The 15481-nt window shown below is 36.2% G+C and overlaps 2 protein-coding genes across 2 annotated transcripts in view; one reads left to right on the top strand and one right to left on the bottom strand.

Moving 5' to 3' along the window:
* The window catches only part of LOC142342048 (GTP-binding protein 4-like), a 323401-nt gene that overhangs the window by 133730 nt on the left and 174190 nt on the right, over positions 1-15481 (top strand). The window lies entirely within an intron of this gene.
* On the bottom strand, positions 820-12243 carry LOC142350992 (xylulose kinase-like). The gene is made up of 4 exons (XM_075403033.1): positions 11780-12243; positions 8702-9012; positions 4882-5100; positions 820-1663 (listed from the first exon to the last, which is right to left on the bottom strand). Exons 1-4 carry the CDS (start codon positions 12059-12061, stop codon positions 850-852), a joined length of 1626 nt encoding a protein of 541 aa, XP_075259148.1. The 5' UTR covers positions 12062-12243; the 3' UTR covers positions 820-849.

The raw sequence follows: 15481 nt of genomic DNA on the forward strand, positions 1-15481 counted from the left end.
TGACCTCAGGTGTTTATCTGCTTATACCGTTTTGAAGAGGAAAAATCAATAGGGTCAGACATATAATGGTTGAGTGAAAATTCGAATAAAATCCAGGGCACTAAAATAATTGCTACAAACGTCGCTTGAGAACAATTAAAAATTCGCGGAACAGTATATTTATCCATTTGTTATGAAAAGTTCTAAATGCCTTCCTTTTCCTAAGTCAAGTATTCTTTTCTGCCATTTCGGCTCAGTCAATAAAAAAAATATCGTCTACTTAGCGACTTTTGTTTTACGCGCATGCGTTCGTAAAAATAAATTCAAGAGATCTGAAGGTAAATATTCTAGTTTTATTTTTTCAAACTTTTTAATTTTAATTTTAATTTAAGAAAACCACATATCTCTGGAAACTGAGGAATTGGATTCTACTTGATTTCAATCCTTTAATTGCTTTAAAAAAAAAAACAATAAACCATTGCCATTTTAATTCCAAAGATCAGGGTCTTAAATTAGAAGGCTCAATTGTATAACCTTAAAACTATTACAAAGAACCTGGGAAAGATCTAAGAACTCTTAATTTTTCAAAAAAAAAAAACAATTTGCTTGACACACAGTATATATCCTATGGTGCTATGAGTTGTAGATCTACTATCAAATTACTAAAACACATTTTAAGATACGAACAAAAACTTTGGCGCACCTAAGTTTTTATCTGCTAAGCCTAACTTGATAGTTTGCATGTTAGTTTATATGGCAAATATTTGACCTGACACTCAAGGCACTTTGGTAATAATCTGTCTACATATACAACAAATGCTAAGGTAAATAAAAGGGTCTTTTGTGTTTAATAGAAATTAAGAGCTGCCATTATATTTCATCGCCAAAAAGTAATTTCTCTATTTTTACAAATCGTGCGATCATGGAATTGTATATATTCAGAGCAGTTTCGTCACATTTAGCTACAATTTTGAGCTCATCTTCAGAGCTTGATCCAAACATTGCGTCATAATCAACATCAGGATCGCGGCAAAATTTAGCCCTGTATGCGTTACCCAATCCAGCGGCGTCTTTGCTATCCAGAAAATAGACGTCACCTCCATAAACATTGGCAATTATCTGACAAATTGATTTGTTCCGAGACGCGCCACCAGTTATTAAAATTCTCGGCCGTTTGTACAAGTTTGAAAAACCTGCCAGCTTTTCCAAGTGTGCTCGCTTCATTAGGAACTGACTTTCAACTAAGGCTCGGATTTTGTGCTCAGGACTCATGTCTGTTGTTTGGTTGTCTTCGGGATCGAAAAGATAAATTCCTTTCCCATTTTGGGGAATGTGTTCTGGTTTGAAATAGAACAGACCAATAAAACCCTCGTTTCCAACAGGCGTTGAATTCAAAATATTTTCAAAAATGTCCCAGTTTGAATCACAAAACATCTTATAGAACTCTTCACGCGCTAGAGATCCATTTTTGTAACACAAATTTACAAAATAGGGCGCAGATTTGATAGAGGAGACAAAAAGGTGCCCATATACATTGGGTTTGAGGTCAGGGCCGAGGAATATGAGGTTGTCTGAGGTTCCACAACTTACTGCCAGGTCACCGTTTTCAGCCCTGAGTCCCTCGACTGAAGCACAGTTGTCGCCAGTGAAAGCTGCGATTGCGCAATCAGTTGGGAAATTGTACCTAAAAATATGTCACCAACGTAAATTAACAGATAAATTCAGATAAATTGTCGTATAAAATCAAGCTACTGCCGGACTGCCTTTTAATGTAGGAAATGTAACAACTTCAAATTGTCTCAATAGCAAACAAGCATGGCTGACAACAAATAAAATTTTCCTATTAATTTTGCTGTCCTGTTTCTTCACCCCTATTCTTTTAACCTCAATTTTTTAACCCCTACACCATTTAACCACTCAATTATTTAACCCCTATATTGTTTCATTCCAATTTTAAGCTTCCAATAATTGAGGATAATTAGGCCTCAATCAATTCTTTTTAGTCTAATTAATAGAGATTAACATCGGGGTGAAATGATTGAGGTGTGAAAAGACTTTTCACACCTCAACCATTTCACCCCGATTTTAATCTGTAAATTCGTGGATCATAATTGTCAGGGACATTGAGCTAACGACTCAATAGTTTAAAGCAAAGCTATAACAATTAGCGAATTAGTTATCTCATCTAGTCCATAATGGGGCAATCAAAAGCAATTGAAAAGTGAATGGAACGCAACATTTCTTGTTTCATTGCATTTTGAAATCAGCATGATATCAGCCGACTTTGAATTTACCATTTTGTCCAAAAACAAAGAAATATTGGTTATAGAAGGGCACGAATTTTATGTTAAAAGAACAAATAAGTTCACAAGCGCATGGAATTGCTCGAAGTATCAAAACTACAAGTGCCGCCTATCCGCATTTACAAAAGATGGCCAACTTATTCCCGTAAACAGTGAGCACAATCATAGTCCTTCTATTGGAAAGCCGGCCACACGAAAAGTTATAAAAGAGATCAAAGCCCTGAGTGAAAACTTATCGCCGCAGCAGCCGTAGCGTCCGCAATTTTACCAGTAACTGACGTTCTCTGGACCCAGTAAGCGTTGCCGTCAAAACTAAATTTCATACAAACATCGCAGCGGTTAAGAAAAAATATGCAAACAATGTCAATTCAAGAACCGTCAGACCAGCATTTCGATATACCCGATACGTTTCAAGCGTTTTTGCGGTATGACAGCGGAAAAATTGATCACTAGCGTATTTTAATCTTTGGTGATCCGTATATGAAATCGGTTCTCGAAGGTTCGAAGTTTTGGCTTGAGGATGGTACCTTCAAAATATACCCCAAAAAATTTATCAAATTTACACCCTTCATGTATATATTCTCGGTACTGCTCCTGCTTGTTTGTATGCCCTCCTTCCAAACAAAACAGAAAAAACGTACAGCAGAATACTTGATGCCTTAGAAACGTTTGCCCCAGATTGTAAGCCCGATAAGGTTCTGTTAGATTTTGAAATTGCCCCAATTAATGCCTTCCAAAAACATCACCAAGCTTCAATGTTATCGGGCTGCTAATTCCATTTAAGCCAAAATTTTGTAAGGAAAATTGCAGAACTTGGACTAAAAAAGCTGGTGTCAGAAAATCATGTGGACCTTGCACTTAAAATGATCCATGCTCTCGCTTTCGAAAAAAAATGAGGAAATAGAAAAATCTTTTGAATTGATTGTCGAGGAAATAAATACTGTGGCGGACCAACAGCATTTAGACAGCTTCGTTATTGAGAAAAAACACGAGCTTCTTCGCTTATCTTTCCAATTTAGCTATCCTTTCATTTGAAAAGTACCGGTTGTTCTGTCTTCTAGACCAGGAGAGTTTTTGAACTTCTTTTGATTCAAATCAAAGTGCAACATAAAAGAGGTCAGACTTGACAAGTGTTCTTTTCGATCAAAGGCATTGCTTTAAAAAGCGGTCTCGTCAATATTCTTCGATTTCAAACAAACGCAAGCTGTTCAATGCCGCACTCCTGAAGGTCAGTAGTCTTGTCTTATTTAAGTCCTTTGAACTTTAGCTTTGCTAATTGCTCTTTTGGACGCCGAAATAGATAAAAGATTTCGGTTTTAAACCGATTTCGGGGTGATTCAATTGTGGGGTGAAATGACTGAGGGGTGATTATATACGGGGTTAAATTATAGGGGGTTAAAAAAATCGGGGTGAAAAGAAGTAGAACCATTTTGATTTCAGCTGTAGTATAAGCTGACTAGAACCTCAACACTGGGGCAGGGGGCACAGTATGTACCTCTGGTAGCTTGCAGTAATTGTCCTATAGCTTGCAAGCAATTTAAATTACTTTTCGCTCTTGAGTTACATCAGACTCCTCTAAAAACCACGCTCTTAGACGTGATTGGGACGAATTTGTAAAACCGAATGGCCATTCAAGTGAGAACATTTTGAAGATGATTGCCATGTTTTAATTGCCATTTTTCAAGTTTAATGCTGATGAGTTATTTAGTAATTCACAATTTGTACCTTAATCTTTTTTGGCACATTGCTGATAACACAGAGTGATGAAATGAAACTAGAGTTTTTGACTAACGTTTTCGGAACAACGGTACAGAATGTTCTATTTCAGTCATCTAACAAAAAGGGTTTCGACGGCTACGGTTTTCAATACAAAGAAAAAATTTATTCATTTGGAAAACTACATTATGACTGCTTGGTTATTAACATCCAATAATCAGGACAATTAGTTTTATATCAGCGCAATTCCACTTTGCATCGGCTTTTGAACATTCCATTTGGCCATCACTAGAATCCAATAATGAGAAGTATAATTTACCATATTAGCATCCTACGCACATTCCAAACATGACCCGCAGACTGTCGGAAAAAATCTGCGACTGATTTCCATACCATCGACTAGGAAATCTCCAGATTCGCATCCTACGGGAAAATGGGATTTCAGCTGTAGTATAAGCTGACTAGATCCTCAACTCGGGCAGGGGGCACAGTATGTACCTCTAGTAGCTTGCAGTAATTGTCCTGTAGCTTGCAAGCATTTTAAATTACTTTTCGCCTTTGAGTTACATCGGACTCTTCTAAACACCACTCTCTTAGTCGTGATTGGGACAAATTTGTAAAACCGAATAGCCATTCAAGTGAGAACATTTTGCAGATGATTGCCATGTTTTAATTGCCATTTTTCAAGTTTAATGCTCATGAATTATTTAGTAATTCACAATTTGTTCCTTAATCTTTTTTGGCACATTGCTGATCAGTTTTAGTAAGCTGATCACCAATAATTTGTGGATGTTGGAAAATCGGTAAATACATGCGTGAAAAGACGACTTTTAAATAGTGCAGGAATATTAAGTTATTTTTCAATTTTGACGTTTTCACTTACTTGTTCGACCAGTAAGAACTGATGGTTCCAACTTTGCAATACGGTGCCACAAGATCACCCAGCTTGTCTTGCAATGCAGGAGCACAGGCCTCCAAGAGCTTAGGGTTCCACGAGAAACCGCGGACATCCATCAAATTAGTTCCTGATCCATCCCCGTAGTCAATTGGAGCCACTTTGCCAAGGAACAGACTACACGCGAAGCTGGACACTATGCTGATTCTGCAACAGAACATTGAGAGGTTGACTAAAAAAATAAACTGTTCTCAAGTAGAATGGACATTTTTTTGCATCTCGTATGGTATAAATCTTGTAGCATATGAAATCTAACCGACAGATCATCGATAGTTCCCAGTCAAGTGCTGACCAGTATCAACACTATGATGTGTGGTGTAAAATAAGTGGCTTATCATAGCATGGAAAATTGGGGCAAACCTCAACATGAAATCGGTACAAAAATAAAGCGATAGTCATTCCAGTGTGAAACTTAGATTTTGCATATTGAAGCACTGATAACACAGAGTGATGAAATGAAACTGCAGTAAACTATATCAAATTAGTCTATATAAAAGTTTTTGACTAACGTCTTCGAAACACCGGTAAAGAATGTTCTATTTCAGTCATCTAACGAAAAGGGTTTCGAAGGCTATGGTTTTCAATACAAAGAAAAAATTTAATGTTCCGACCCCACTTTTAGTGGGGGAACTATATACTCAACTGGGTTTTTTTGTTCAGTCAATTTTGGCCGATCGATATATTCATTGTAGAGATTTGTGAGTGGTATCATTAGAAAGCCCGTCCAGCGTAGAATATGGAATTAAAAAGATTTTTTTGATTTTCGTTTTTTACAGGGAGTTATCGAAGTTTAAACTTTGAGAAAAGCAGAGTGAATTCCGTTGTTTTTGTTCACATTTTCCGTAATTTTTGACAAAATTTTCGTTAAATTTGCTGAAATATCTTGAAATTGTTAACAATAGTGTTATTGATCTTATCTTAGAAGATAGAGGGGGGTTGCTGACTTGTTAGATCTGGACTTTTTGGCTAAAATTTGACTTTTTTCGTCAAAAATGGGACCAAATATGCAATTTTGGCCCGCTTTCTCTGAATTTGCTGAAAGTAGACACCTTAAAACTGCAGTCATATTTTTCGCAAGCTTGAAGAGAGAGCTAGTTGCACTCCCGCTGGTTTTAAGAGTCTTCAGAAATCATAACTTTGATACATTTTTGCAAATTTAATCACGATAATTAAACGAAATGCATTATTTATTTTTGATATACTGAAAATTTTGCTAAAAAACTGATCTAGTTCGCAACCATTTGAACAATTGAATGTCTTCTTAGTCGCGCAGCAATATCAGGGCTGATATTGATCTCACCATGGATCCATACGATAAATTTTAGATTTTAATGGGGCGCGGCCTTTTAAAAACATTTTCCGCATACGGTTTCTTATGCATATTGCTGACAAGAATTTCAAATGAGTGCTCTTTTATCGACAGATACTATTAACAAAAAATGAATAGTAACGACCATATTTTACGGTCTCAGAGTAAAGCTCGTGTTATTTATAACTTTGAATTCATTTTTTTAAATGTAGCCGAATTTTTGAACTTTGCCACCATTTTCTCTTGTTTCTCTCAGCTTCGGCGTAGTCTCAATAAAAACAATCAAAACCCGTTTCCTGTTAGTAACTAGATTAAGGTCTGTAACGGTTTATAATTAACTAATGGATTCTTGGTTTTGACACTACGAGTTTCGATTTTTTTCATTATAATTGCAGATTTTTTGAGTTCATTTTGTTTCGTTGTCGAATTTTCACATTATTGACAGACCTAGTTGAAGCTAAGTTTAGTTGGGAAGATGAACGGGGTTTAACAAATGGGTCTCCGAATATTAAATTGTTTTTAATGAATAGTTTGCGCTTTTGGGCTGAGACACGGTTCTCTTGCAAAATTTAGTGAATTTTTTGCTTAAATTTGTCTTTCTTTTGGTTGTTATACGACATGTACTGATAACGATAGCTCTCAATTACTTCCACAGGACATATAACAACCTATTTCAACGTTTCAGTATATAGCTATTTCTTTTAGTAACTTTCAAGCTAACTTTTTTAAAAGACTTTTTCAACAGTTTCCTTTCTGCTTTGATTTTTGTCACAATGTAACTCAATCTCACTAATAGGAAGTCTCAATTACCTTTATTTGACTCAAACATTATTTTCGCGGTTGCTTATATGTTTTGACTGATTGCGTGGGGCATTTAGTTTCATAAGAAGTTTTCGGGATTTCTCTACTGTTCACTTTTTGGGTTTTTCTGTTGTCAATTCTATGTAGTCCTTTTACAGGGAAAACCCCATTGATTTTCAGATGAGAATCAAGTGACGTTTTACGGCTCTTGCAGATAACATCTTACAAATGTATTACCTGGGACACTGGTTTCAAATTGTTTGTGAAGTTTTGGCTACTGTCTGCTTTTGTTATTTTGTCGTCTCGTAACTTAGTCTAATTAATGACAGGCCCAATTGGTTTTCTGATGTGTTGCATCTTAATCGAACTCTTTTTGTTGAAATCTTATGTCTGTTATGACATTTGGAGAACTGTTTTTTTTTAAAATGGCCATTTCTTTGAAATTGCTTTTTTGGTCGATTTGTAGCTTAGCCTCTCTAAAGGCAGGTCACAACCCGCTTCTAGTGAGCTATAATTAAAATGTCAATAGTTTTAGTTCCAACCAATTCTTTCTCGGCTATGTTACTAAAAAATTTTGTAACATAATTGAGAATTTTTTATATTTGTACATTTTAAAGGACTTTTGTTTTCTTTCAAAATTATTACGCTAATGGTAGGTGCAATGGCTTTGAAATATTGCGAAATTGAACATTTTCATTGCTCTTAAAAACAAGTTTCAACCAAATGGTTTCAACCATTTTAAGGGTTTCACTGCCATTTCGTGCAAAGCTTAGTTTTGCCGGTATTTGTCCTTCTTTTTGTAGTCGTATGACGTACACTGGATAATGACAGGTCTCAATTGCTTCATATGCAGATATAAATGAAATTTTTAGTGATTTCACTTAGTATCTAATGATAAAAATCATTTTTGAAATCAAATGTTTTCAAAAATGGAAACGTATTTCTGAACTTCGCACCTTTTTGCTCTGTTTGTCGACCTGTTGCTCAGTCGCATTGAGAACAGGTCCCATATCTTTTCTACTGAAGTAAAGGTTATTTTGTTTTGTTTAGGTTTCATCTGATGCAAGGTTGATTTTGTTATAATTTTTGAGAAATATAGACATTGAGTTTTGGTCGTAATTAATGTTTGTTATTTAATTTTTATTTAGACTTTTCCAGTAGTCCTATTAACGGCTAGAGGTTTTATCGGCCCTCTAGCGTGGCCTTATTGTATTCCATTATGGTTTATTGAGCGATATGTTTGTTTTTGAAACTTTTCTATCGGTTCATCATTTGGTAGCTAACTAAGTCAAGAATGTGGATGAGCGGGGTCGGAACATTATGTGCGTACGCACATTACCGAGCCTCCTTGTTCATTTGGAAAACTACATTATGACTGCTTAGTTATTAACATCCGATTCTTCAGGACAATTAGTTTTCTATCAACGCTATGCCTCGTTGCATTGGCTTTAAACAGTTCCTTTAGCCAGCACGCGAATCCAGAGATGAGAAGAATAATTTACCATATTAGCATCCTACGCATATACCAAACATGCCCAGCAGATTGTCGGAAGATAGCTGCGACTGATTTCCATACCACCGACTAGGAAATCTCCAGATTAGCACCCTACGGGAAAATGGAAAACTTAGGCGTCCTACCTTTCAGTCTTTTCATATTCCTCCTTGTGAAACTTGTACATGTATCTGATCTGAGGCCCCGAGAACCTCTCGTATGCTTTGGATCCGGTCAGGTTTGCCATGTTCTCAGTTCCTCCTACCGCTTCCTCCAACTCCCCACATTCCTCAGAGGTGCTCGAATCCACCCACACTGGGCAATTTACAACCGAGAATGAATTGAGCAGATGTTCTGCCAGCGTTTTGGTGTGATCAAGACTGCCGAGCGATTCATTGCAGTTTTTGCCCCAGTACACAGTTCCGTGCATTTGCCCACATCCAGACAGGCCTCGTACCTTGCCGTAAACAATTATTTCAAAAGCTAACTGTGCAAATCCAGCAAACATAGCTGATAGATTATCAGAAAATAGCTGCCATAGCTTCGTAAACCAACAATGTCAAAAAATAATGGGAAAAAAACCTAAGGGATTCAAGTTTTTTGACCAATTGCGCTGAAATGTCATATTTTGATTTAGGAGAATTTGTATAAATTACCTATTCTTTCTAATAACTGCCTTCAAAAAATCTTTGATTTGAGTGAGATATGCTGAGTTGAACTTCTCCAATTTAATTAAAGTCAGCAAGTCTTTTGAAAATGAGGAAGAAGTTTGTTTTGAGGTAAGTCACGTGTGACCAATAATCTCAATCACGCGATTGATTATCGCTCCAAAAAGAATGAAACATGACATAACAAAAGCAATTCAGTGCAAATTGATTGAATAAATTAACAAAAGGAAGGTTTGAATAAATTAACAAAAGGAAGGTTTGAAGGAAGATTTTATGATCACTTTTTATTAAAACACTTTTTGAATTGTAACAACTCCTTGAGAAGACTCGTGGAGTCGTGCAATTCAAGCCCTTCAAAGACCTCACCTAAATAAGAAACACCAAAAAAACACTTAAAAAATGTTAAATAATACAAAAAAAGACAAACTTTAGTTCGAGGATTTGGTCAAAGACAAGCGACCTTTATTGGATCAAAAATTCTCAAAATTCTTTTGACTTTGAATAATAGAAGCAGTGCATTGTTGTACATTAGAAATCAAGCTACAGTCAAATCATGTTCAAAAACAGAAGTCAACGCTCTGAAACAAAAAAAAAGCTCGAGAAAAAACAAGACAAATTTTAAGTGTTGGACAATTTAGATTGAGCAAAAAAAACATACGTGACAATATTGGAAATGACTCGAAGAATCGTGCAATATAAACTCGTACATCAGAAAAGTTAAAAGAAAGTGTTTTAAAAAAAGCAGACAAATTTTCAGATTGAGGGTTTGGGTAATTGAGGGAAGTATCTGGATAGGCAGGTGGTGAGAGGTAGCTGGGTAAATTGGAGGTCGCGGTAAATTGGTGTTGTAGTTTGGATTTAGAGGAAGGAATGTTGTGCAATAAAGACTTTTCAAATGACCTTCTGACCTTGAATTTCACTAGCAGCTCAACCGGGTAGAATTTGGCGATTCGAAGAGTCCTGAAACTAAATAAGAGAAAATAAAGGAAATCACGGGTCAACGAAAATCAAAAACTAAAACCTATAATAAAGTTATTTAAAAATGCAGACATATTTTATAATTCCAGTGTAGATAGGTGGGATGGGGCTGGTGGAGTAGTTGGGTTAGTGGTTGGTGTACTAGGGTAGGTACGTTGGGGAACTGAAAGTTGAGGGTGCAGTTTGAATAGGGAGGAGGGACCTTTGTTATGTCAAGAATTCTCAATGACCTTTGCGACTCCAATATTACCAGCAGATCGTTATTATTATATATTAGCTAAACTAAGCTACTGTTAAATTTTATTGTTCGAAAACAGAATTCAACAATCTAAAACAGAAGTAAGGGTTCGAAAAAAGATTTTTTTTTCGTTTGTGCCCCTAGTACGTTAAGCGCCCCCAGTTATGGAGCAGGTGTTATTACATAGTATATCATTATGTAAAAATATGGCACGTGCTTCTGAGGGTCGCAAAAAATCGCACCCATTAAGTTGGGGCACAAACGGAAAAGATCCAAAAAAACTCAAGTTACAGATCCGAAGTTCATGTCATGAAGAAATTTTCGTCAGCTATAGAAACCTACAGAATACCAATACTCTTCTTCGATTCTCCAATTCCATTAAGAAATCACGCCTCCTCTTTGAGTCGTAAAAGATGTTGAATATCATTAACCCTCCTCGAGACGTAATAAAAAGACATAGCCGGCACATTGCCGGAAAATGGCCGCGATAGACGCTTGTGGCCTTCCATGAATTGAAACAACTAAAGAATTAAGATAGAAAGAGAAAGATCAACCACCAGTCCCTTTAATATACCACTTAACTTTTTTGGTTAGATTCGGACTGTCAATTATATGACACATAGGGTCTATAAGGAAAAACCCTAAAATAGCTTTTTTGACAATTGATATTCGAAATCAAACACTCATGACTCAAAAACAAGTCCTGAAATACAATTCAAAGAATTGTATTAATTTATGACTTCAAAATCATTTACTCCACTTTAGGCAAATTAGAGCTGTTAGTAATGAGATTAAGCAATAAAACAACACAAGAACAACGAAAACAAGCAACTCTAAGGTTTTTTTTTTAACTAAAACTACTAAAAACAACTGCTATGAACTCAAACTGCCAACTATATTACTCTATATCTCATCAGCAACCTGTCATTAAATGACGACGATGAGTATTCACTAACAAAAATAACCAAAAATCGCAATGCAACTCGTTCAAAACCACGATGTCCCCAATAGAGCCGCTATCGCTTCGCGGCTATTAAACAAAAGAGGGCCAATAATAGCTCACTATCGCAGTTAATTAATGGCACTTCGGCCCATAGAACCAACCAGCCTAAAATAGGATTGAAAGACGGAGCTTAAACGTTGAAGCACTTTTCATTCAAGCGTTGGGAAATTATTTAGGTCATTGAAACGCTTTTCCAACATTTTATTAAATAAATTTGCAGTAATTTTTTAACGTTTTTACTTTGATTGGAACTAACTGATTGACCTCTGGAACAAACCCGCATAACCTCAGGTACTACATCTTGATTCATCAACTTAGGTTCCCTATGGACACTAACCTGAGAAAAGTCAACATCTTGGCTCATCCGTTCGAACAAGAGGTCCAAAGCTTCTATCCATAGAAACACTGGAGCGGTCACTCGTTCTCTCCCACTCTTTGCATCCACACCAGTCACAACTCCCCCATTAGTTCCGTATTGAGGCAGAGACTGGTCGAAGGTCACGTGATGCGAGCCAACAATACGCAGTTGTTCATCAGTACAAATACATTTAATTTGTTGTGTGCTGAAATCGAAGCCCAAGTAAGAAGGGCTTATTTTAGACGATATTTCTGAAGCCATCTATAAAGACGATAAGAAAGCGTGGTCAAGTATTTGGAGATTTACTATAAATTATTTACATCACTGTCAACTGAAAGTATTACGCGTCAGATACAAGTCACTATTAAGATACATTTACGTCTAATTGCTCCACTAAAGCTCGCTGATTATCAGAAGTTGCAAGTTTCATCTCATCTGATGGTCACATTATTCACGTTCGCGCATTAATTTTGCTTAACATATTGAACAGTGATTAAACAGGTTTGTCTTAGACAAAGGGCAAAACAAGGTTGAAATAATTTGTCCATCTTTTTAATATCGTTGTGCTTGAGCTTCCGACAAACGTAATTTTTTTTAAAGAATTTTCCTAATATGGTTTTTTGGAGCTACATATTTTGGGCAAGAATTTGTAATGAAGTTTGACTTAGTTGTCCTACAATATGCCCTTAAAAGCCCTCATATTAGCCAGCTTTAATATTCAGGCTGACAAGTAGGGTTCCGTTCCAACGCCATTCCTTGCATTCAACATTTGCAAAAAAAAACACTTTCCTAGTGATTTTTACAATAAACTTAAGTTAATTATTTCTGCATATATTTATTAGATGCCCTAATGTGTCATACAAACTACGTCCAGAATGAGTTGAACTCTCTGAGTATGATATTTGCTCTGGAAGCATTACTTGGGCTGAGACGTTGGACTTTGCCGTCTGCGAGATTTCACTTAAATGGAAAAGAGGGTTACAATTGTCAAAAATTCATTTTGTGGTAACGGGCCTGAATTTGAAGATTAAATTTCAATGCAATTACCGTTGACGTTTGAAATTTCTGTTGCTGTAAATTCTTTAAAAAATAGCAACAGTACATGGGGAGAAATTCCGGATTAAATTAGCCAGTTTTCCGTAGGCAGCAGCAAAATGAGTCCAATACAAAATCTGTCCAACTTAATTCTAAGGCTGCTGTAGTTAAAATGCAAACACTGTTGTCAAAGGGTGGAGACGAAACCAAAATGAAGATATTTTACATGGGAATCAACTTATAAGCATTACAATAAAAATGACTACCTTGAAGCCAAAAAATTGCTTACGAAATATTTTCGGGATAATTCAGAGAAATTTGGAGCCAAATTGAGTCAGACGTCGTTCGAAACTTGAAAAATCTGCGCAAACTGTCTCCATTGCTTGGCAAAAAAGCATTTTCTTGAGTAAATTTACATTTACTCGAGTTTGATACTCTTTTTCATGACGCTTAAACATTAAGGTTATAAAAGTATCCTCGTCACACTTATCCACGTTTGCAGTATCTAAACATAACCGACTAACGTCGGGCGAATTGCTCTCAAACGACCGGCGAGCGGTTGGTTTCGTCAGTAGCTAGCCACGGGGGGGGGGGGGGGTGCACTGGGGGCTGATGGGGGCAACACTGGGTTGGGGGGGCAAGAGCGCGGTGGGGATGGGGGTCAACGGGGGGGGGGGGGGGGGGGGGTTCTCAACCTCTCAGAACCGCCCTTCACACCATAAGTATAAGTCTCCAAAACAGTTTGAGCTGAAACAGAGCTGAAAGGCTCTAAGAGCACTTAATGCCCGCTAGGCGCTACCTGTTTATCCCGTTTTTGAGGACGAAAAGTCAAAAGCGTCAGACGAAAAATCGGTCAAGCGAAAAATCGCATAAAAAAAAGACCAACAGGACTAATATAATTGCTACAAACTTCGTTTGAGAGCAATTAATAACTACTATAGTTTTAATTAGACCGAAAAGCCCTAAATAGAGTCAATTAGACTAAAAAGTCCGAATGAAAGAAAACGTAATTATTTACTAATTTCTGAAATTTCCCACGCAAGACTAACTACGGATTAAGAAGACAATTAGCAGTTTTGTCACTTCCCATATCACCGTTCAAAAGAACAATTCAGTCTTTGAATAGGGTCTCAAGAAAATACTAACAACATTCGATCAAGTATGAGGCTAATTGCATACTCATAATTCTCGACAATGGTTACTTGAAAAAAGTAACCAATTTTCATCGAGAATATTAAGTGAATTAAAGTGAAAATTGATAACGAGGTATTGTCACTTTAGTCGACGACACGCCAAACAATCTCAAAAACATCATATTGCACTTTTGCCACGTACTGTGCTTAAGATTTTTAAAAACCATAATCTACTTACACGTTACATAATGGATATTTGGATCTCAAAATAATGTTTTACTCGGTTTCAATGACGTTTCTTTCAATTGTACATATCTTTTTAAAACCATAGCGTATAGATGCTTCATAAAATCAACAACTAAGATGAAAAAATATCAAAGATTGCTCGTCCGCACTTACTCACATTTAATACCAACCTTCACTCAATTAGATGATCAAGAAAAATCAGTTTTTGATGATGTTATTAAGCAATTGGCGAAAACCTGATATTCAAAACACCAAATCAAATAAAATTGTGATGATTTTTGTACAGTGGTTTCTAAACGACTTAAAATTTTTGAATTCACCAGCATTTATCACGTAGCTCGTGTTCAGTATCACGGACAGACTAACTAAGACTAAATAATTTTAACGTAACCAAAAATGCCATTTGTGGGGGAGGGACTATATACTCAAATGGGTTTTTCTGTACAGTCAATTTTGGCCGATCGATATATTCATCGTAGAGAATTGAGACTGGTATCTTTAGAAAGCCCGTCCAGCCTGAATATGGAATTAATTTTTTTTGAGATTCGTTTTTTACCGGGAGTTATAGAGGTTTAAATTTTTGCGAATAATAGACGGAATTCCGTTGTTTTTATTCACATTTTCTTGACCAAACTTCCGCCAAAATTTGCTAAAAATTGAAATTATTAAGAACAATGTTATTGGTTTTACTGTTAGCAAAAAAGCAGGCTTGCCGATCGGCTTTATCCTAGTCTTTTGTTAAAATTTCTGCTGAAATATTCGAACTTCACTCCTATTTTAAAATCAAAAATGGCTTCGAACACGCTTTTTTATCCCGCTTTCTTTAAATATAACGTAAGTAGGGAACAAAAATTTGGTGTCACAATCTCTGAAAACTTAAAAACGCCTCTTCGAAAAGCCAGTTGTACTTTCACTTCCTATCGGAATACTTATACTAAATACATCCATTATTTTTCGTTAATTGGAATAATTCATCTGCTATTTGATCTAATTCACAAACAACTTAAAAAAATTGTTTTTTGTTGGATGCGAAGCAAATAAAGGCTAGGTTTGGACTCCACTTCAATTCCTACAATCAATAAATATTCGATTTTTTTGAGGCGCGGTCTTTTTAAACCATTTAAGCAGTTTTGTTTCTTTTATGTTGATTACTGAAGGCCAAATAAAGACAGATCCTATTTACAACAAAATGAGGCCAGCAACTTAACATCCTGTCAGAAAAAAGATCGTAGTTTTTATCAATCTGACTGTATTTTCGTACAGTAAT

The sequence above is a fragment of the Convolutriloba macropyga genome, chromosome 1 (assembly GCF_964194025.1).
Source record: "Convolutriloba macropyga chromosome 1, txConMacr16.3, whole genome shotgun sequence".
NCBI lineage: Eukaryota > Metazoa > Xenacoelomorpha > Acoela > Convolutidae > Convolutriloba > Convolutriloba macropyga.

Excerpts from the sequence above, each read along its gene's own strand:
- LOC142350992 (XM_075403033.1), bottom strand. The coding sequence starts at position 12,061 with ATGGCTTCAGAAATATCGTCTAAAATAAGCCCTTCTTACTTGGGCTTC. Across the intron at positions 9,013-11,779 it reads AAGATGTTGACTTTTCTCAG|GTACGAGGCCTGTCTGGATG; the intron begins GTTAGTGTCCAT and ends GTTTACGGCAAG. Across the intron at positions 1,664-4,881 it reads AGTTCTTACTGGTCGAACAA|GTACAATTTCCCAACTGATT; the intron begins GTAAGTGAAAAC and ends ACATATTTTTAG.